At 41.4% G+C, this 23187-nt stretch overlaps 1 protein-coding gene across 3 annotated transcripts; it reads left to right on the top strand.

Moving 5' to 3' along the window:
* The first annotated feature begins 2231 nt into the window (after positions 1–2231).
* Positions 2232–22882, top strand: LOC134864813 (transcription factor MafG-like). 3 transcript variants are annotated; one of them, XM_063884082.1, is made up of 4 exons: positions 2232–2497; positions 15222–15287; positions 15377–19946; positions 21377–22882. In XM_063884082.1, the coding sequence occupies exons 2-3, from the start codon at positions 15252–15254 to the stop codon at positions 15860–15862; spliced, it is 522 nt and encodes a 173-aa protein (XP_063740152.1). In that variant the 5' UTR covers positions 2232–2497; positions 15222–15251; the 3' UTR covers positions 15863–19946; positions 21377–22882. The 3 variants fall into 3 exon arrangements, with proteins under 3 accessions (XP_063740152.1, XP_063740153.1, XP_063740151.1); XM_063884083.1 differs by lacking the exon at positions 2232–2497 and adding an exon at positions 3049–3177; XM_063884081.1 differs by lacking the exon at positions 2232–2497 and adding an exon at positions 14977–15057.
* The last annotated feature ends 305 nt before the right edge of the window (positions 22883–23187 follow it).

Genomic DNA, 23187 nt, shown 5'->3' with positions numbered 1-23187 from the left:
AAGATGAGTTAAAGATGGAAGAAATTTGATCTATTTTTTTCCTCCATCACCACTAATCCCCTCTAAATTTAAAAACTAAGAGACGGGCTAAGAAATAGATTTTTGTGGGCACTTAGTCTTCTGTGTGTGTGTGTGTGTGTGTGTGTGTGTGTGTGTGTGTGTGTGTGTGTGTGTGTGTGTGTGTGTGTGTGTGTGTGTGTGTGTGTGTGTGTGTGTGTGTGTGTGTGTGTGTGTGTGTGTGTGTGTGTGTGTGTGTGTGTGTGTCTGTCTGTGTGTGTCTGTGTGTGTCTGTCTGTGTGTGTCTGTCTGTGTGTGTCTGTGTGTGTCTGTGTGACTGTGTGACTGTGTGTGACTGACCCATGCACAGATAAGATCTCCGGGCTGATAAAGTATCAGCTTTGTGCAGCTGTCAGGTGAAACGTCCCAGAAAGAGGAAGCTCTGAATGTTACCACACAGTGGGTGAATCTGCAGTATGGGCTTCCCCCTCACGCCAACGTGCGGTCTAGGCGACATCACAGAGGACACACCGTATGGTCCTGATGCTTATCCAAGTCAGACATGCACAGGAAGTGATTCGGTCAGTATTGTACCACTCATTTTCAGATCTTATACTCGGGTGAATGCAGCAATATAAGTATGTTATACTTTATATTACATTTTAAAATAATATTGGATTAGTATCACAGATCTATTTACATAAAAGTATTGTTGCATCCAGTCAGTGAACTACATTTCACTTGCTCGTTAGGCATGTCATGTTTTATATAAGGAATATTTCCTATTGCTTGGATAGCTGTTGAGTAAAAAGGACAATAATACATCATTTAGTGTAAATGTAAATACTTTGCCCAAAATACTCAGAAGTACTTCAAAGATGTATGTATTACTTTACACCAATGCCTCTCTGTTTGTGACAGTTTGACACATCAAGAGTCTTTCAGTGGATGAGGCTTCTGTGAAGGACTACGTGGAAAATGCTCCATTCTTCCAATTGGTAAAAGTAGTAAAACTATAATTTAGTGATAGTCTTTTTTAAGTAAAACTCTGGATGTTGAAGTGCTCATTATGCGGAAAGGTTCATTTGATTGATGAATTAATTTGTAAATATAACATTTAATGTTGCAGGTAAAGGTGTGGTTAACTCTAACTGCTTTATATACTATTGGGTAGCATAATCTATACATTTGTCATAATAGTGTTATGTACTTACAATCTGAACCTTGCTGTTAAAAGACTGGGGATCTATTCATTTAAAACTGCTTTTCCTGGAAACCAAATTCAAGCTTTTGGAAAAAGAATACCACCAGATGTAAGTTGTATTTGAAAATGTAGTGTCAGTTTTAGCATCTTGGGTGAGATTTACTCTGCAAAGACAGAGTGGAGATATCAGTCAGTGAATATGTAATACAGGCTGTTTTTCATAAACTGAGATGCATTATCCAGAAATAGGCTGCTAATATTGGTTGAGTGCTTTCTTGTCTTGCATTGAGTCATTAGTTCCTCACAAATGGAAATGGGTTATTGATAAAGTGATGTACATCGGTCCTAATAGTTTTGCTTTTAAATTGCACTGTTAATGAGGATGGATAGTGTATGAATTATGATCACTTTATAGAGGTTTGCTTTTTAACCAAAGACAGATCGCAAATGTAATTGTTTACATCTTGGCCTCAACAGAAATGGTACAAATCCATTGTATATTTTTGGTGAAAGTAGAATTTTTTTCTCTTTACTTAACTCATCGTTGTTTAAACTGCCGTGTCATGTACTTTCTTTAAAGGAAGTAGGCAGTGATATGAATCTCCATGCAAGTTAGATGTTGCCTGTCATCAGCAAAAAAACAGGACACGTAAATATGATATCTCGCGCAATACAATACTATATTTCTGTGTTGATTTTCCTTGATGCATTTCAGTTGTGGCATTTCATCCGATTAGATAGCAGTATTTTTCTTTGTGAAAAGTACTGTTTAAGAATAAAATGAGAAAAAAAACACAACCCCCATTGTCTTCAACTGTGCTGTAATATTTAACTCACAAAATGTAAACAGTCCCAAAAACTAATTTGATTTAAAAAATGACACCATGAGATGTTTTCTTTTTGATTCCATGACTCTGTACTATTGGAGCCACTCAGTAAGCTACTTGAAATGTTAGCTCTAAGTTTAGAAATATGCACAGAGGTGGGGCCGTCGTGTCACTCTTTCCACACTAACAACAGTCCATCACACAGTAGTAGTGTCTCATGTCTCTTTAAATGCGGGTTGCGTAGATCCTTCATGAATGAAACCATGTGATCCAAACATCATTTGACGTCTGGCGCCTCTGACCATAGACTAAAACAAGTGAAGAAGGAGTGGATATATGTAGACCTGCGAGAAGGCGTGAGCGGAAAAAACATTTCTCCAACTGTCTCTCTCCACACCGGGTCGACGAGCCATCGGCGAACCCCAACCCTCGAAGGTGCGGTGGGCGAAAGGCACCGGTTTGACTTCTGGTGAGTCAGCTTTGTCGAAATCAAGAGTGAAATTCCTTAAAAAGTGCTGAATATAGCGGTGTTGTTTTGCTGAGTGTGCACGGCCGCCGTAACTGCTGTACGGTGTTCGCTGCGCTTGTGTTGCGGCTCGTCCCGGTGTTCGCCGCTGCCGCTTTACCAACCGAACTCACAGCAGCTGCTGTTTAAAGCAGCGGTCTGGTAGTGCTGAATCATCACGATCCAGGCGTCATCGAGACCCGCACATGCTGTTCCGAGACCGGGTCGGGTCGAGTGAACAGTCACCGCGAAGCACAGACCGTCGATATCATAACACAGACACAGACAAAGGGTGTACGCTGCGTGCGGCTGTCAAGCTTAAAACAGGAGCCATGTGTCGGAATTAGAGCTCCTGCGGGGAGTTCGAGAGCAGTTCGGCTTTTTCTGTACCGATGGTACGTCTGGGGATTCCCTTGTTTTGTGTCTACTAAATGCCACAATATTAAGAAAGGTGAACAAATGAAGAGCTAGGGAAAAAATCTCAATGTAGTGTAACAACTTAGGCAGCGTAAACCCTCGAAAACAACACATTAGCTTGTGCAACTGTCCTCTCTTCGGGGTGCTGAAGCGGCAGCGGCGGACACAAGCTGGAGCCTCCCGCTGCTGTCGCTTCACACACGGACACGTCTGTTGCTTCCTTGCAGGTAAGATGTGCAGTTATTTTTCATTTAAGTGTGCTAGGTTTATAGTTTGTTTTGCGAGCGATTTTACAGACTCTCGTGGTTACGTTTTGGTTGACTCTGCTTCGCTAACTTGGCGACAGAAGTGAAATGTGTAAGACAACAATAGACACCGGCTGCTGTCATCGTATTTATAGCTGTCAGCCGTCCGGAGGTTAGCTACACGGTGTAGCCGATAGTGAGAGCGCTGCTCCAGAGACTGTTTTGACATTTGCTTTGTGTCAGACGCTGCTCTACACGACAGGCCTGCTGCTCATATCTCCATTAACATCACATTTTACGCGTTTACGTGTATTGTGCTGTCGGTCTGTTTCCTGACGTGCCCGGTTGTACACCGACTGGGCTCGCGACAAAGATGCTGATTCATCACAACGTTGTTATTTCTCAACGTTTGCGCGAGCTGAGCGGAGGCATGAGGGAGCCATGGCAACATGGCACCGGCGGCAGGCGCGCGGGCGGACAAAGGTCTGGCGTGAGGGAAGGAAGCGCTCGGTTTATATTGGAGGGGGGGTTGGCTGTGAAATAAATAGGCCCGGTCATGGAGTGGATGTTGACGTGTTAATGGGATAATTACAGCCTGAGTGGGCTGTCGAATGTTTGTTTAAAATGTGCTAAATATGTCCTTTTTCAGTGTGGTTCGGTTATTCAGTGAGTTCAAACACATTTACAAGCACAGTGATACAAGGCAAATGGATAGAATGTGCATGTAAACAGGATTGTGCTTTATTTACCTGTTTTTACTTTTGGTTATGACTTCAATTCAAACATTTCTTCAGTCAAACAAAGATCATTTTCGTCCTTGCAGTGACCTCAATTATCTTTTAAATGGAATTCTACAAATCTTAAATTAGCCTTGTATTTATACAAGGAATGCATTTGGACATAAACATATGCCAGATTGAAAGGACAAGGCAATCCCATGTCAGCTAATGTTGTACATTGACTGCACATTCTGTGGCTAAAAAAAGAAAGCAACTCATTGAACTCTGATGCCCTGCAACAGAATATCCTGTGATTGATCTCTTGTAGATGGGCCATTATCTGCTGCCTCGTAGCAACCGATGAGCATTGCAACTCTTAAAGACTGAAGAGTAATAGGGAAGCTCTGTGGGCCCAAGAAAAACAGAAACTTCACCCCCTAATGACTCCATATCAGCAGCTTTAGTTAGAGTCAGCACTCTGCAGAGTGTATCAAAAGTATGTAGTAAGCAAGTTGGCAAGTACTGTAATAGAGGGTCATAATGATGAAACAGTTGTATCAGTATTGGAGAAGAGCAACCCCCCCTACTGTCTTTCTCACACACACACACACACACACACACTTTTTCCCTTTTCCTTTTTTTCATTACATACACACACACACACACACACACACACACACACACACACACACACACACACACACACACACACACACACACACACACACACACAACCAAGGGGCTAAACTTTTTTTATACTTGGTATCAGTATTTAATCAGTGCTTGAAGTGCATTTCTCTGTCAAGTACTTTCCCCATCCTTCCCTGGTGTTCACAGTAATTGAACGCTGACCAATGCTTATGTGTGCAACTTTGCTGATGGTGGCGGAGCGGCAAGGCGCACAGAGCAAGGGGGGATGAAGGAAGAGGGAGGAAGAATGAGAGATGGGATTTGCGGAGAGATTGAGAACAAGGACCTTTTTGTCTTCAAGGCATTCCCCTGAAAATGCTGAGGCGAAGCAAATGCGCTCTCGCTTGACAGATGGCGTTTTCACTTGTTACTTACCACAGCTAGTTTCTTTGCCTTGCCGTGTGTGTGTGTGTGTGTGTGTGTGTGTGTGTGTGTGTGTGTGTGTGTGTGTGTGTGTGTGTGTGTGTGTGTGTGTGTGTGTGTGTGTGTGTGTGTGTGTGTGTGTGTGTGTGTGTGTGTGTGTGTGTGTGTGTGAGAGAGAGCAGGAGGTTTAACACACCTATAAGATGCTGATGTCTAGTTGCTTAAGCGGCCGTGTGTGCACCAAGGTTAACAACAGTGTGTGTGTTTGAGAGAGAGAGAGTTCCTAGCTGGATTTGCAAGATTTGAAACGAAGATGAAACAATGAGAAGTCATACTATCAGTTATAACACTTAGCACTTGGCAGTTGATTCCTTTTCATCCTTTAACAAAGTCTGACTCTCTCTTCAGGAGCAATGAGAGTAATATCACGGTTTTGACACATCAGACCAGTATGTGTGTGTGTTTGTTTGTTTGTGTGCGAGTCCATATAAACTGCATGTGCAGGGTTCAAGTTGATGTAACACTGTGTAAAACCTCCTCTAGGTGTGTGAGGAAGGAAGGATGGGACAGCAGCGTCTGATCTTTTTATCCCACAGAGAGGAAGAAATGCACGTGTGTAGAGAGCTGAAACAGTTACTTGGTTAATCAATAAGGGAAATAATGGGCAGCCATTATTGAAGTTTATTTGTTAGGCAAAACATGCTTAAATGTCATTTATTTAATCCTCTTATATGTGAATATTTTCTGTTTGATACTCTGTTATTATAGTGAATTCAACATATTTTATGATAACATAAGCTCATGTTTTCATTTGAATACTGTTTAGGCATTTTTTAGGACAATCCATTATTACCCTCTTCACTAAAGATTACATTTGGGCACGTTCAACTTAAATTATAGTAAAGCAGTATGCCAAAGACATGGTTGCAGGTTGGTATTAAAGTTGTGTTGTCTGTTTTGTTTTATTTTGGGCTCATCATGATTTTAATGAATCTGGCAGGTTTTTGTTGATTGCTTAATTAATTGTTTGTTTCATTAAAAGTGTAACATTCATCACCAAAGGCAGTCACTGAAAAGTTTTGTTTTGTTCAACCACAAATTTCAAGGTTTCAAGGTTCCCCATAGAGCCTAAATATTTGGTTTAGGATATTATTGAACTAAAAAAGTAGCAAATATTCTTATTTGAGAAACTTGAATCAGACATTACTAATCAATATTAATTGAGGAATTGTCTCAGCTTATAAGAAGTTTACAAGGAATGGACACTTACAAACATGCAATAAATTACCCTAACCTTGCTATGAATGTTACCCTTGAGTGTGAAGCTAATAATGTTCACCTCTTTATGAAGCTGACCACCTTGAAGGTTGGTATATCTTTTTGGTACTGGTGAACACCCAGTACCTACTGATGCATTTACCAAAACCACATTGTATTTTATACTTGCTTTAAATAAATAGTTTTCCCACAAACTGTTATCAAAAAAAGGTAAATATCTAAAATGCATCAATGTTTAATGTTGTCTTCGCACGGAGGAGCAGTACGAAAACTTAAATAAATATCTTAAATTAGGAAAAATGATAATGTCTCGCAGGAAATTAAACATTAAAAAAACAAGACAAAGAAAACAAACAAATGTTCCAGCAGTTTTGGATATCGGTATAATTTGAGGTAGCTAATATTGTTTTGTTCTGAATATAAAGCATTACATCGTAACTTGCTCTGGTTGTACTGCTGTCAGTCCTCCACTGGGAAATCATTAAAGAGAAACTCCACACGAGGCAACCCTTTATTGCAGGGCAATCATACTCGATTGCATTAGATTTCACAGGTGTTCCCACTATTTTGTGTGTGTGTGTGTGTGTGTGTGTGTGTGTGTGTGTGTGTGTGTGTGTGTGTGTGTGTGTGTGTGTGTGTGTGTGTGTGTGTGTGTGTGTGTGTGTGTGTGTGTGTGTGTGTGTGTGTGTGTGTGTGTGTGTGAGAGAGAGAGAGTTGTGGTGGTGTTTGTAGGGATGATTTCTAAGTAGCGGCTGCGTGTTTATGATCTTGTTTACTACTGGGATCCACTTCAGAAAAGTGTTGTTATGTTTGCAAATTTCTGAGAGTGGGAGACAAGCAAAGAGAGAGATAAGTAAAAGCGGGAATAAAAGACGAAGAGAAAGAGTGGGTGAGAGAGAGAGAGGGAAGCAAACAGAAAAGGAAGCAGTGAGGCAGATCAATAGTCGAGTGTTTTTTCTCCACAGTAATGATGAAACATGGTGTAAGCAGATCTGGTGCATAATCATTGCTGTGCTCCACTGTTTTCCCTGCTTCTGTGTGAGTGTGTTGCATGTCCTTGTGTTATTTTGTGTGTGTGTGTGTGTGTGTGTGTGTGTGTGTGTGTGTGTGTGTGTGTGTGTGTGTGTTTGTGTGTGTGTGCGTGTGTTTACACTTACCCTCACTCCACAAGTGTCTCCACTCCTTATTTACATTACCATACTGAGAGCTGAAAAATGAAACCTAGATAAATCCTATTGCAACACACATTAAAGGGATCAGGAAATGGAAACACTTTTAAGTTCAGATTAAGTGCCTCAAATTACTGAAGCATTCCTCTGTCCTAAAATGAGTTTAAACACCAATATTACAAAGCCGCTTTTCTGTATCAATAATCACTCAGCTCTTTTTCAGTCAGGTTCTTGTGGTTTCCCTCTGAGGACCTGTGGGTTTATTTTGAAGCTTTCTGAACAGGCCCCCGTTAAAGCCTCATTCCCACACACACATGAATCGACACACACGGGGCAGAGCAATGATTTTGTTTTGCATGCAGTGTGGAGATATATTGAGAATGAAGTCATGGAGATGCAAGGCCTTGGTAACAGGAGTATCCGTACCAGCGGTTGTCTGCCAGTTGCATCATCTCTATGCGCCAAATTGCCGCATTTTTTAACTGCAGTGTGCACCCCTAGAATTTTTGCTATGATTTCTGAACCTTTTTAAATACACAAACACACACGACGGGGATTGATGCTAAAGAGCAAAGAGAGGGAACAAACACGTGTGTGTGTCTTTAATGTGGCACCGTACTTCGCCTTCACTTGTGGCTCTACATTATTTCTATACAGCAACAGTTCATTTAAGATGGGATGGAAAATTGGCAGCTGGACCATTACACTTGACCTTTAATTCATCCTTTTTTATCCACCTTTTTGTCAGTTTGACCCTTGTAGATAAGGCTGATGTTTTTCGGATTTAATCAAATATGACTTTAGTCTAAGATTGTCCTTCCAACAGTTTAAAAGTTAGACATACCTACTTCACTATCACTGAAAAAACTTGAAGACGTTCAAATGTAAGACTCTGGATCCAATAAGTTACCATCTTATTTTCTTAGGGGATAACTACAATGATCGAGGGGATGTCCAATTTGCTTTGGATGAATATTTTATCGACTAACTCATCTGATTATTAACTTATCCTGTTAGCTCTAGAGCTGACAAAGCTGGAAGACGAAACCGGTAGTAGATTAGTCTCATTTTGATTTATATTGTCCTTTGTACTGGAAACCGTGCAATATATAATTAAGTAAGTTTAAAAATAGCAATACATTTGGATGACACACATCCAAAGGTAGTATACACACACAAAGCCATTTTCCTGGTGAAAAATAAGGAAAAAGTTAACTTTAAATTCGGAGCATTGTATTTATCCTATGTTTCTTTTTCTATGAATAACTTAATTGACATTTTCTGCATAAACATGTCATTTGAAGGAATGGAGCAGTGGGCTTTATGTCACAATCTTCTGTTGTTTTTTTTATAAATACTTGGCATGGCGAAAGTGCATATACCCACATACTACAGTGTGTGTGTGTGTGTGTGTGTGTGTGTGTGTGTGTGTGTGTGTGTGTGTGTGTGTGTGTGTGTGTGTGTGTGTGTGTGTGTGTGTGTGTGTGTGTGTGTGTGTGTGTGTGTGTGTGTGAGAGAGAGAGTATTTCTGTGAGCCATGATGCCTGTCATACCGTCTTGAAGTGGAAGCATACGTGAGACCTTAAAATGGTAACAAGGAATGTGCCACTGCAAAAGGCCACTGCTCTCCATGACACCCCTGGAGCTAGTACACATGTCCTGTTGTTTGTTTCTGGTCTTAAATCATTGTTTCTGATCATATTTCCTCATTCCTGTGACTGATAATGAGGTATATTCAAGTTGTACTGAAACTTTTCCTGATATTCTCGATTCAGTATTGCTGACCGGGTTTGTACAGCGTCTGGAGGAAATAAACGTAACATGTCGTTTAACTTCGTGCTGTCTCCCTGTTATCCACACACACACAGAAAGAGAGAACCAACTTAACCTACGCTGCATGCTTTCTCTCCTCCTACAAAAAAAAGCACTTGTGAAAAAAAAGGAGCCAGAGAGCTCAATTGCCTGACACTGCAATTTTTTTTGCTTGTGTTGGGAAATTTGTCATCACACTCCGACTTACTACCTGGAATGGGAAAAACGTGTCGACGCCAGGACTTTTTCTCGCCTTTAATAACACACTTGCACCAACACCGTCTCGCGCACACTTTACTACTGCACACGCGCGCGCACACACACACACGCACGCACTTTTTGAACTATCTGAAAGTGTGAAAGCGATCACTCTTCCCTCTCCATATATTATAATATGCATATTAGGCTCCCGTTTCCTTCCCTTTCCTTGTGTTTCCTCCTTCTCCTGCTCCCCTCTGTCTGTGTTATCGTGCTTATTTCACGCTCTGCATACCTCCCAGTTAATAGCCTACTGCTCCTTTCTCCACACACAACACGGCTCAAACTGGGGTGCCTTTTATCCTCCCCTCTCTCCCTCTCCATGGCCCCGTGAGACCCTGCCCCCTCTATATGCACAGGTTGCCATTATCGTTGATCTGATTCCTAATTCTCAATTAGCCCGTGCACAGCACTCATCGTTAATTATTTACCAACACCCTCGGCCCTCCCTAGATCAATGATCTTTTTTAACACCGAGCCAAGGTGGGCCGGAACTAGGAGTTTTGTGGTGCACTGAGCTTTTAATTCACGCTCCCTACATTTGGCTCTCTTTTTTATCACGTCCTCTCCCGGTTGCCGTCCTTTGTGCTCCGCGTTATTGCTCCGAGAGTTGCCTGCGGGAGGAGGAGCAGTTGTTATTTTGAGTTTATTCAATAAATACAGACTTGCCACTGCATCACAAGCGACTTGTGACTCTACAGTCTATTCTTGATCACTCTCTGTTTGCTCCCTTGTTTATGCTTATGCGAGTACACCCACAGACACACCAGCCCCCGGGTCGCTTTTGGAGCGTCTAATCTGGCTATTTATCTTCCGCTGTGTGTGAGCGCGTGCTACCAGCTTTACGTGGGAAGCCTCTTTCTAAGAAATGCCTCTCTGTGTGGCGGTAGTGGCGAAAGGTTGTCTCACACCAGATTAATTAGAGCTCCGTCTGAAACCAGCAATGCACGGCAACAAACACAGCTCGAGACGATTGGTTGCTTTACGTCTTGTGCACTTTTAATGTCTTTGTGAACCCCCGCCATGATCGGTATTCACCTCCTGCCACGCTATTACTCTCGTTTTCATCCTTCCTCTAGGACTTGATTTGTCAAGAAGCTATGTGTGTGTGTGTGTGGGGGGGGGGGGGGGGGGGTCAGCAGTAGTTTCATTGCCCTGGATCAGCCTCAGAACTTTTCTAATTGTAGGTTTTAGTCTAGGTCGTTGCTGAGTTCAGGGTTTTTTCACCGACCCCAATCCCCCTCCATCCATTCCTCCTCCCTGCTCCCTCCCCTCTTTCTCTCTCCCTCTCCATTTCTCCCCCTACCCAACAGCTAAGCTCTTACAAATGTGTTGAGGATGCATTTTCACCCAAACACTTTCCCACCCCCTCATCTTCCTCCTTCTCTGCCCCCCCTCCCTGTCCTGTTCCTTCTCATTGGCGTTACTCCCTGTATCCCCACTGCTGTCCCCCTCCTCTCCTCCGCCTCTTCCTCCTCACTTGCCTCTCTCTTTTTCTTCTCTTCTTTCTCCCTTGTCATTTGCACCCCCCACCCCGTCCTCCCTCCATACTCAGCATTTTTCTGGGCTGTGGGTGTGATGTCTCCGCTGTAACGCTAATCAGCTCTGGAGGACGTCAGCATTCTTTAAGTCCTCCACCTCCTCCTTCTCCAGCTGCACCCCCCTCCTCCTTTCTTACCTCCTGTCTTCACCTTTCTATCCCACCAACTCCTTACCTTCTTTCCTCCCAGCTTTCTCCTCCTCTAGCTTTTATTTTACACGTCTCCAGTACTTATCTCTTCTTCCATCCCGGTCCCGATGTCCCGTCTTTTGTGTGTGTGTGTGTGTGTGTGTGTGTGTGTGTGTGTGTGTGTGTGTGTGTGTGTGTGTGTGTGTGTGTGTGTGTGTGTGTGTGTGTGTGTGTGTTGTCGCTCCACTGTAAGCAGCTCTGCTCTTGAGTTGTCAGCGTTCTTTTGGTTGCTCCATAAAAATAAAGCCTGCCACAGCAAAAAAGCTGTCTGTTGAAGCAACAGTGGCTGTGGCATTGACCACACCGCAGCGACCACCCCGCAAGCATTATGGGAAGGACACCTCTGGCACTTTGTGTTACTCTGTGAGTGTGTGTGTGTGTGTGTGTGTGTGTGTGTGTGTGTGTGTGTGTGTGTGTGTGTGTGTGTGTGTGTGTGTGTGTGTGTGTGTGTGTGTGTGTGTGCGCGTCCAAGATGAATGGCGATGCCTTTGCTCAGCAGATGATCCTTAACCTGGATGACTTACACATGGCCTCAGCTCCCTGACAACACACACACACACACACACACACACACACACACACACACACACACACACACACACACACACACACACACACACACACACACACACACACACACACTAGTTTATTGCAGTTAACTGCTGTGCTGTAGGTCAGGTTTGTTGTCTAACCTTGATGAAATATCCCCAAACTTCTGAAAATGTGAACAGATGCCATTTGTCTTAATCTTCTCCGATATTAAACTTAATATATAAAAAGAAAAAAACTTAAACAAGCAATTTGACCTTTCCTCTAGAGGCTACAAGGACATACATTAATCAATGACGAGAATAATCATTAGTTGTTATCATAGCACTGATACCATTCTTTCTTAACTCACTCAGTAAATCAGTGTACCTGACATGGATTATCTCAATCAAAAGTCACTTTGAATTTTATTTGAAGTAAAATGTAGCATATTTAGCGACCTACATTTTTCTCTAATTTGCTTTACAAATTTACAACCACAACAAATGAATGATACCTATTCAGAGTTACTTTAAAAGTTAAAACAAAAACACACATATAACAAGAAGAGAAAGAAGGAACCCTTAATTGTCCCACAGAGGGGAAGTTTACATTCTGCATTTGACCCTTCCTAGTGTTAGGAGTAGTGGGCTGCCATATGTACGGCGCCGGGGAGCAGTGTAGGGAATGATGCCTTGCTCAGGGACACCTCGGTAGCACTTGGTTTTTCGGGGAGTCTAACCGGTGACCTTCCGGTTCCTATCCAAGTCACTACGGACTTCGCCACCACCACCAAAATTGATTCTGAAGGATTTGTATTGGTTTGATATGTACCCTTGTGCACCTGCATTCATTCCATTCGCTAGTTGCTTTTATCCCAGACATTTGAATTATGTTTTTCCAAGTATGGAATAAAACCCTTCATGCACAGCAAGCTCAGTTCCACACTTATCAAGCATTGTTTCGCACTTTAAACAGAACCACACATTTGCACTTTGTGTACTTGCAGGCATGCGTTTTACGTGTGTGTTTTATTGTGCCCCACTGGCATGGCAGCGGGGGATGTGTGTGTGTGTGTGTTTGTGTGTGTGTGTGTGTGTGTGTGTTTGTGTGTGTGTGTGTGTGTGTGTGTGTGTATGTGTGTGTGTGTGTGTGTGTGTGTGTGTGTGTGTGTGTGTGTGTGTGTGTGTGTGTGTGTGTGTGTGTGTGTGTGCTTGCTGGCATTCTTTTTGTTTGCATGTAGACAGGGTTATGGGGGTTGGGTTTGGGGCACAGGGGAAATAAACCAGTGCCTGGCAGGAAAACAGTTCTGTTCTTCCCCCCACCCTCCCACTCTCTTTTCCACCCCCACCCCCAGCAGCCACCCTCAGTTCTCACGTCTTTGATCCATCTATTGTGCATGATGCACATCCAGCTGTGGGAGGCTGCATCCCAACAAAACGCAACGCTACAGTGGTACACAAAGATGAAAGACATTTGGTTACTGAGAAGAAGCTCCATTAATTGTCTGACCCTTACTTATGAATAAGTGTTTGAAGTCTAATTCTTTGGATGATGCTTTATCATAGCCATAGAGTCAATTTTTCTCCTCCCATATTCTCCCCTATGTCACAGACAGATTTCTGACTTGACGTGCTGTGTGCATGATGATTACTTGTATATGTATTGTATGTTTTTTGTCTTTGATGTACAGCTATTTATAACTGTAGGATCTGTGGCAGCGCTCGCATGAACGCTATGAGACAGGCAGCAGACAGGTGCATTGTGGGGGAGGGTCAGTGGCACGCTCAGTACATTGCCTTCTGTCAGACTAGAATAAGAATGAAAGAGCAATAGATGCATTGTCGCATGTCATCACTCCCCTTAATGAGGTGTTTTTTAAATGACCTAACTTTTTAATGACTGAAGCAATATAACTTAATTCCAAATTCTAACATTTTTAAAGATTCAGATTCAGCAGTATATATTTGGAGGTTTGGCTTGAAAGCAGGTGTTTCTGTACATCAGACGGCCCATCACATTCAAGCTCAGCCTTAATGTGACCGCCCTCCTGCCCTGTAGGCTTTCCCCAGCCTGCAGCAAACCCTTAGCTTTTTTAGAAAAAAGAGTTAGAGGGTTGTAAATGATATAAAAAGTGAGAGGTAAAGGGGGAATAAAAAGTGAGTGAGGAGAGCAGAAATGTGTGCGGCAGGAAAGGAAAACTAGAGAGAGAGAGAGAGAGAGAGAGAGAGAGAGAGAGAGAGAGAGAGAGAGAGAGAGAGAGAGAGAGAGAGAGAGAGAGAGAGAGAGAGAGAGAGAGAGAGAGAGAGAGAGAGAGAGAGAGAGAGAGAGAGAGAGAGAGAGAGAGAGAGAGAGAGAGAGAGAGAGAGAGAGAGAGAGACAGAGAGGAGGAAAGGGGTGAGAGAGTGAGATCAGGAACCTGCTGAGTCATCATGACTGGTCTCATGATGATCGCTCAGCAGCAGCAACAATAGCCGCCCTTTATCGAACACACACACACACACACACACACACACAGGTCTGAGAGATGAGAGCCGGACAACGCGCCACACAAAGCATCGCATTGAGAGCTTGTGGAGATGCTCATCTGTGGAGCTGTGAGCACTAAGGACTGATCTCATCTTTTTTCACTTCCAGGCTCCCTCTTTGTTGACTTCTGAGTCACACTGTGTTCTCTACATCCTTTTGTCTCTTGTTACCCCTTTGGTATTAATGCGTAAACATCATTTTATCTGGTTTACCTACATTCGTATCTCTAGTAAGTGTAGGTCTATACCTGCTCTGTACAAATTCTCTACTGTCTAGTTGTGTGTGTGTGTGTGTGTGTGTGTGTGTGTGTGTGTGTGTGTGTGTGTGTGTGTGTGTGTGTGTGTGTGTGTGTGTGTGTGTGTGTGTGTGTGTGTGAGTGAGTGAGTGAGTGAGTGAGTGAGTGAGTGAGTGAGTGAGTGAGTGAGTGAGTGAGTGAGTGAGTGAGTGAGTGAGTGAGTGAGTGAGTGAGTGAGTGAGAGTGAGAGTGTGCGCAGGTTACGGCACTAAACTGTTGGTTTTCCCCTCAGATCCTTCCCACAAATGTTACCACTTCCTCTTCATTTTTACGCTCATTCCTACTGGCCTAAATCCAACCAATAAGAGTTCAACAAGACAAAGGTGGTGGGCACCGTTGGTGTAACCACCAGGAACAGGAAGTCAGGGAAATTCTAAGAAAAGCTTGTCACTTTCACTCTTACAGTGTGACACGCATGCATGATACGGCAACATGCTCACACAACAGGGCTCCAACAGTAGATATCAAATTGGAGTATCTCCACTGGTCCTGGTGGGTATCCACACACACTTGATATAAGCTTATAAATCTCAAGGAACCAAATTGTTCTTTTTTAATGCTATTACACTGTTACCTGGCTTCACGTAGAACTGGAACCGCTCGAACTTTGTTGGTGTTCCTATGCTGATGCTCCGTACTCTCTTTTGTCTCCGTAGGTGTGTTCAGAACAGCAAGGACCTTGTGGCATGACGACGACTAACAAAGGAAATAAAGCCTTGAAGGTAAAAGGCCTTCATATTAGTTTTTACTTGATTCTCTGTGTTTGAGATGCGGTTCTGTCTCACAACCCTTCTTTTCCTGCTTCTCCCAGGTGAAGCGTGAGCCGGGGGAGAATGGCACCACCCTCACGGACGACGAGCTGGTGACCATGTCAGTACGGGAACTGAACCAGCACCTCAGAGGGCTCACCAAGGATGAGATCCTGCAACTGAAACAACGGCGGCGCACCCTGAAGAACCGGGGCTACGCCGCCAGCTGCCGGGTGAAGCGGGTCACCCAGAAGGAGGAGCTGGAGAAGCAGAAGACCGTGCTGCAGCAGGAGGTGGACAAACTGGCCAACGAGAACGCTTCCATGCGCGTCGAGCTGGACGCTCTGAGGTCTAAGTACGAGGCGTTGCAGAGCTTCGCCAGGACTGTGGCACGGAGCCCCTCTGTGGGGGTCGGTGTGAGGGGGGGAGGGGGAGGAGGAGGGGGAGGCATGGCGTCGTCAGTCATTGGCCCGCTCATACCAGGGAAGATGGCAACGGCGACCAGCGTGATCACTATAGTGAAGTCAAAAACAGATGCACGGTCTTGAGGGAGGGAAAGATAGATGAGGGGTTGCAGTAATTCTTCTTCTCTGCCGACCACCTGTCCTCCACCTGCACTGACGTCAGACAGCTGGGCGGTCTCCATCACGTCGCCCCAGCACGATCCCCTGTCTCGGATCAGTGCAGCGGGAGGAAAGGGTGGAAACAGATTTTTGAGACTTTAAAGATGCAAGTCTTTGGTCAGCACATGATCATTTAGCACAGGACAGATACACAGGGTTCCTACGGTCACTGAAAGCCTGGGGAAGTCAAATAATATGAGATTAAGTTTATACCAGGCCAAGGGGGGAAATATTTAAGAATGTCAATGCCCCAAATACTTCAAAAATCATTCAAACCAAGTAGTAGAACATTTAAATTTGCTACACTAGGCATGTCGTGATAACTACTTTATTTAACATTTTCTTTAATATTCAACCTTGGAATTGGAAAGTGAACATCACTTAATTAAAGTAATTATAAAATAGACTCTTAGGCTCTGTTAGCAAAAATGTGCAATGTTTGCACAATGCCAAAATCCTTTTACAGGTGGGAAAACACATTGGGCTAACAGGTTGTTTACATTTGAATCTTAACAAACAAGCATGTAAACAAGTAACATATAGGTCAGCAAAATGATCATGTCCTTATATTAAAGGTTAACGTAATAATCGTGACAGGCCTATGCCACCCAAACAAAGATATTCAAACACAATACATTTGAACTACAGCCAATAAGATGGTGTTTATGTGTTTTAGATTGACACAAAGAATCTTGGGAACCTGAGATCCAAAAGAATTTGCAAGATTTCCCGTGACCTGCTGATTTAAGTCCCATCATGCTCCACCCTAGCCAAGAGCTTTTTAAGAGAAGTACTAGAGAAAAAATATATATTACACACTGGTGGTAACTGTATTTCTACTGTTTTGTACCGTGTTGTCATTCACATGAGGTCCAAAGTGTATTCTCTGTGTGTCAAATGTTATATCAGGAATTCTGTGAAATTCTGTTGCGCGTGTTCGTTTTGGTATTGCTATATTTAGTTAGCTGTATTTTTTTCTACGATCTCTTCACTTATGTACAGCTCTCTTTATCTTACCTATTCTTTCTCTGTCCTTCCATTTCTCAATTCCAACTGGTTTCCATTCTTACACACAGTACTTCCTGGATCACAGAAACAGAAAACAGAAAGAGGGGCGATAAGGCAATTGATATTTACCAAAAAAAAAAAAAACACAGCATACTATAGAGGAAAGAAGGATAGGTCACTGACCTTATTTGTGTTTATAGGGATTTTCAGGGAAATGGTCTTTTGAACACCAGAGCTGAATCAAGATAAAATTGTCTTCTGTCTCTCAAAAGTATGTTCAAAATAATTGGAAGGGCAAGTGCCTTTGGTCTCCTAATGATATGCATCAACTCAAAGGCAAGAGGAATTATGGGAGGACGGTGGAGATTCAATGCAGTTGTTTGTTTATATACCTGTGCTTAATGTGAAACACTGACCAATCAGGAATCAGGTTGTGGCAGCATTTAACTGTGCGTTGTTGTATGAGCTGTGTAGTAGCAAGATTATAAAATCAATAACACCCATTTATGTGACTCGGCAGTTCATAAACTTAAATTCTACACTCAAAATTACCGTTTCAATATCAGTTACGTACCCTGCGTTCCCATGAATTCTTGAAGAAATGTTTGTATTTCGTAAAATCCAAAGGTTAAAGGAGAATCAAAAAATGTAGAAACATTTAAGTGATTTTAAGTAAATTGGGGCCACATCTTAGAACAGCAAAACCAAAGCATCTTTGCTAAAACATTATTATTATTACACTTTGGAGAGAAGCAAGCCTGCTCAACACTGAGACTATTAATGCAGAATGTTTAAAATCGTAATTTTTTACTAAATTTATGCATTTGGAAAGTATGGGCAATTTAGTTTTGCTGTTTTTAAAGACAGCCACTACTATTTGGAATTAAATTAAATTGGATTCTTTTCCATTTTTGGTTTCTTTTATCACTGTGGAGTATGCTAATTTTCTTCATAAACTCAAGGTAATACAGGATGAGTTATTGATTTAGAAAAGATCACTTTGTTGGTGAAGTATTCCTTAAACAAAAAAAACACGCCATTTTCTTGCACAGGACATGCTTTTTGGAAAGCAGTTATGAGTAAAAATCTGCTTTATGCTAATAATATGGTTTGCATGTTTACGGATTTGATTGGCTACTGACTCAAAAATCTAGGTTATTTCACTTTCAGCATTATTCTCGCCTCAAATCAAAGTGATTAATCTTGCATTTCTCGCATTAAACCACAAAGTGATCTGACTGAAAGTTCAGTCAGCCAGCAACGCTTTCCTCTGAATTTCAAGTCACACAAATGGGATGTCATGTCACAGTTTTACCATAAAAGTAGTCTTACGTGGTGTACTATACTCCAAGAATCTGTGTCTATGTACGGTAGAGTCTGGAATTTTATAAAGACAATTATCTTTGCATTGTTTGTAACGACCTGTAAAAAAAAAAAAAAAAAAAAACATGTAACAAAATCTGTTTGATATACAGTATCGCTCTATTTTGCAATTGTACCAAAAGTGGCTTAACTACTGAATAGCTTTGTTTCTTCTCTTGTGACTAGGCACGTGTGTGTAACCGTGAACTAGCGTGTGGTGTGCTGTGTAGGTATGTGACGAGGTAACTATAACTATTTCATGCATATGACTTTGATCCTTGTTTGATTTCAGGCCAAAGCGGGTGATGACACTGTGGGTAACTTTCTCTAATCATAAGATCTTTGTCCTCCCAGCCCCATCACTCAGCTCTTGCACTGCAGACGTGTTAGACGTGTGTTTATCTGCACTCATCATTTGTACATCTCAAGTCTATTAAGTACATATTGCTGAACAGAATCTCTGCGGCTTTATTTTAGTCCTTTCAGCGTTGAAAGCTCATATCGACCGATGAGATGAGGAAGTGTTATGGTTAACCTCACAGGATATATCGTGTATTTAGGTCATCTGGTAAAGTTATAGCGATGTAAAACTCAACAATGGGCCTGTGTGGCTGCATCACCCCCCTGCTCCAACAATAGGTTATTTTTGTAGTGTGTGTGTACATTTTACATAGTTCTGTATATGTAATGTTCCTGTTTTGTTTTGTACTGTAAGTGTCAGGGAAGTGAAATTTGTTAATGTATTTGGTGTTTTATGAAATGAAAATACTCTGCTGTTTAATGGTTTGTCTGTCCAAGAGTTAGGTTTACTTCACAAAGTACAGTTGCCTCAACTGGATGGGTTTTTTTTTTTAGACTAATGAAAACCTGATATGAGTAATTTACCGAAATATAGAAGCAATTTACATGATATAACAGTCCATACATGCAGCCTTTTTCCTGAACCGCTCCTTTTCCACTGTGAAAAAAACGTGGTGAACCAGCCTACTGCTGTGCAGTTATTAAAATTAGCGATGTGTGTCTGAATCTACGTCAATATCAAATCAAACAGGTGAACAATGAGCAAAAGCATTGGAAGGGAAATGTGTTTAAAAAATATGATTTATCTTTAATCTTCACACTGTACGTTAAGCTAACCGTGAAATTTGAGAACTACAAATGTCAAAATGAAATGTCTAATACATTTTATTTAAATGTCTTATCACAGGAATAACCTCCATGGTATTCAGCCACAAGCATGTATAGGTATCACATCAGTATATTTATGTACGTGCCCTTTATTTTTAATTTATTTTAAAATGTCTGTTTTGTGCACTCAGAATAATATTATTATCTGCTGGAGTTTTTTCCCTATATTATTTCGCTCAGTTGTATTTTTATTTGCTTTTTAAATTGTAATTATTTTTTTCTGGCTCATACTGTGTTGTGTGCGAGGTCATGGCGGTATAAATTACAGGGGATAACAACCAAGGGTTTATTTGTGTCAAGTTGATGCAGAAATATAAAACTTCCTGATGCCTGTGAATTGTTATTAAACGATGCATACTGTGTAAGCAAAACTCTGTTAACATGGTGGCTGCTGTTTAATAGACATTAAACATAATCAAGAAAAAGTAGACATCCTGCGTGCCAGGAGCAGGCAGTGTTGTGCGTGAACGAGTTCAAAAGAACGCGTTCATTGAACATGCTCATTTTTTCGTGAACGTTGAACTGAACGCAACACATTTTTCAATAAAGAACTTGAACGTGAATTAGTTCACATTATGTGTCATGAACGGCAGACATCACTGTAAATGAACGTTGGCATTTGTTTTCCATTGAAAACTGAGTGACATCTGTTTTCTCTTTTGAAACGCAACGAGAGAGAAAGTTCCTCCCTCCTGTAGGTGCCGCTTAAATCATGTATCAACGCAGAAATAGTTTTGGCACTGTATGCGCAATGCATTGCGGGCAACGTAGTGTCCGCCTGAGAATAGTTGAGTTGAATAGTTGAAACGTACTGGCTTTCCGCACGACGTTACCCATGATGAATTGCAGCAGAGCGGCTTAGGCATAGCAACGCCGAGAGCGCGGAGGGCTGGAGGCTCGAGAGAGAGAGAGAGAGAGAGAGAGAGAGAGAGAGAGAGAGAGAGAGAGAGAGAGAGAGAGAGAGAGAGAGAGAGAGAGAGAGAGAGAGAGAGAGAGAGAGAGAGAGAGAGAGAGAGAGAGAGAGAGAGAGAGAGAGAGAGAGAGAGAGAGAGAGAGAGAGAGAGAGAGAGAGAGAGAGAGAGAGAGAGAGAGAGAGAGAGAGAGAGAGAGAGAGAGAGAGAGAGAGAGAGAGAGAGAGAGAGAGAGAGAGAGAGAGAGAGAGAGAGACCAATGACGAGAGTGAGAGAAAGCGCTGCGATTTAAAAAAACAAAAAAAACAAGATGGCTAGTGGAAGTGATGGCACGGAGACGGACTCCGATTCTCCTCACGAACATTTAAAACAATTTTACACTCTTGCAAACCAAGACCCCGACGGCAAAAATCTTTCCTTCCTGTGTAAGATGTGTCCACCTGCGCAGCAAAAACAAGTTAGGACATCGACAACGTCCTTCTCGAATTTGAAACGGCACATTGAATTAAAACATCCATCCAGTGTGAATGCAATTCAAGAGTTTTGCTCATTTCATACACACACATAGGTATATATAATATCATATATATCAAATAATATATTCATATTTCATATTATTTATTCTTTATTTAATTGAATGCTAGTAGATTTCATTGCACTAAGTATAGAACTGGTCTATCTTGTCTGTATTGCTACAAGTTTCAGCACCTGTTAAGAAACCCACAATAGCAGTGTTATGAGCAAATGTCTACAATGAACAGTTTCAAAGAACGTATAGTGATTTCTAGCTCGTAGTGTGAAAAAAAGTATTTATTTGAATATCTCACGAAAAAAGTGAAATGAACTGAACTTTGAACTAGTTCAGAATTAAAATTGTGAACTTTGAACGTGAACTGTTCACTTTGAGCATGTATGAACTGAACTTGAACTAGTTCAGAAAAGCTGTGAACTGGCACAACACTGGGAGCAGGGATACTTTCGTAGCTGTTGCGTGGAGTTGACTCTTTATAAAAGCAGGTGTGATGTGACGATGTTAAATAGCCAATGCTCAGTGGTTATCAATGTATTTGGGGTTGTAAATGCCAGCACCAGTTTGTCTCTCTTTTTTGTGTTGTAGCTTACACTGCTTTTTTCACCATGTCACTTAACAATCAACTGTGAAAACATTTAAACCATCATATAGTTTGATTAACTTCCATTTGAGAAGAAGGAACTCAAGAAAAACATTACTTTTGTCTTCCCGACTTTGTGTTTGTTCTATTTCTCCAGTGTAAAACAGTCAGGGTGTTAAGTCTCTTAACAAATGAGGTGAACTATTTCTTCCTATTCTCTGCAGACATGATCAGCTGACAAATAGACCTTCAGCGATTATCAGACAGGGCATCTTGGTGGCTTTTTTCATAACCAAGTTTATGAGCTTGTTAGACAACGCTGACCTTATTTTCCTCTGCCTGTACAGGGGTCATACCATCTATATGAAGAGACATTTCATTACAAATCTATGCTCCTAAACTTGCTTCCATAAATATTTTACAGAGGCAGAAAGGGGTGGTGGAGACACATCGGATGAAACCCCACTCCATTTATCCCAGCCCTTTTTTACAAAGTGTCAGCGAGTTAACTCAGCAGCACTTCTACAAAAGCTCTGATTCTTCTAGAAGATGCAAATCATTAGCTCTTTATCCCCCTGCCTGCCCGACCAGCATGTATTCAATCAGTTGTTTTCCTGTCTGGTGAATCACGCCACCGGACCTTAAAAGCCCTTTTACCCTCCTCCATGCCGATCGATGGGAGTAAATGAACCAAGGATTCCTTTGATCGTTTGTTTGGTGTTTTCATCAATAATAATGTTGGTTTTATACTTCCTTCTGCTGCTCTCTCTTACTCTCTGCCCTTATCAGTTTTAAAGCCTTTAGCATACAATACTTACCCAGAGTTTCACATCACATTAACTTATTTATTTGTTTTGCTTTTCATTGTAACATTCTCTCTATTTTTACCACTTTTTCCCCCCATTTAACCATGTGATTATGTGCATTTTGACAGGTTATTCATGGGAAATGTTTGTGTTTCTAAAAGTATATTATGGTCAGTTTAAAGCTATAGAAATGTAGTGACTCTGTGTGAATTTGGCATAGCCTGTTCAGAAAAAGCCCTTGTTATAGGAAATTCTGTGTTTTGTAATATTTCTGTATGGGGTGTAATAAATTATTCTATGACAGTACTTTATATGGGAAAATACTTTAAATGTGACAGTCTTTGTAAGTATTTATCTTTAACTAAATTATTGTACTTCTTTGTTTTGCAATTTGTAGATATGTGAGGTGATGATCACAAGGTATTGGTAATCATGAAATTAACTGTTTTATCATCGGTCTGACACATCTCTTAATTTATTGATGTATATACTGTATGTTTGTTGATAAACAGCTTACTTTATTTTGTATATGACCAATAAACTTGTTTTGAAATGGAAGAGCTATTGTGTAGTTAACTATTTTATCGAAACACTTTTAGCACACTGATGAAATGTATACTCAAGTAACAACAGCCAATTACAACTTATATTTGTAGTTTTACAAAAATAAATAATAATGAAAACATCTATTTTATTTAGATGTAACATATCTATCCCTGATATGGACTTTTTGATTGGTTTTAAATGTTTTATTTATATTACATCTAGCACATACATTTAAGAAAAATACAATTGACAAATACAAATCCTCAATATAAACGTTAATATATATTTGGCCCACACATTTCTAGTGTGTCAACTTA

Source organism: Eleginops maclovinus, chromosome 5 (genome assembly GCF_036324505.1).
Source record: "Eleginops maclovinus isolate JMC-PN-2008 ecotype Puerto Natales chromosome 5, JC_Emac_rtc_rv5, whole genome shotgun sequence".
NCBI classification, from domain to species: domain Eukaryota; kingdom Metazoa; phylum Chordata; class Actinopteri; order Perciformes; family Eleginopidae; genus Eleginops; species Eleginops maclovinus.
The sequence above is the reverse complement of the archived record's forward strand: the minus strand, read 5'-3'. Positions and strand labels throughout refer to the sequence as shown.

Excerpts from the sequence above, each read along its gene's own strand:
- LOC134864813 (XM_063884081.1), top strand. The coding sequence starts at position 14,998 with ATGCTCACACAACAGGGCTCCAACAGTAGATATCAAATTGGAGTATCT. Across the intron at positions 15,058-15,221 it reads GAGTATCTCCACTGGTCCTG|GTGTGTTCAGAACAGCAAGG; the intron begins GTGGGTATCCAC and ends TTGTCTCCGTAG. Across the intron at positions 15,288-15,376 it reads AAGGAAATAAAGCCTTGAAG|GTGAAGCGTGAGCCGGGGGA; the intron begins GTAAAAGGCCTT and ends TGCTTCTCCCAG.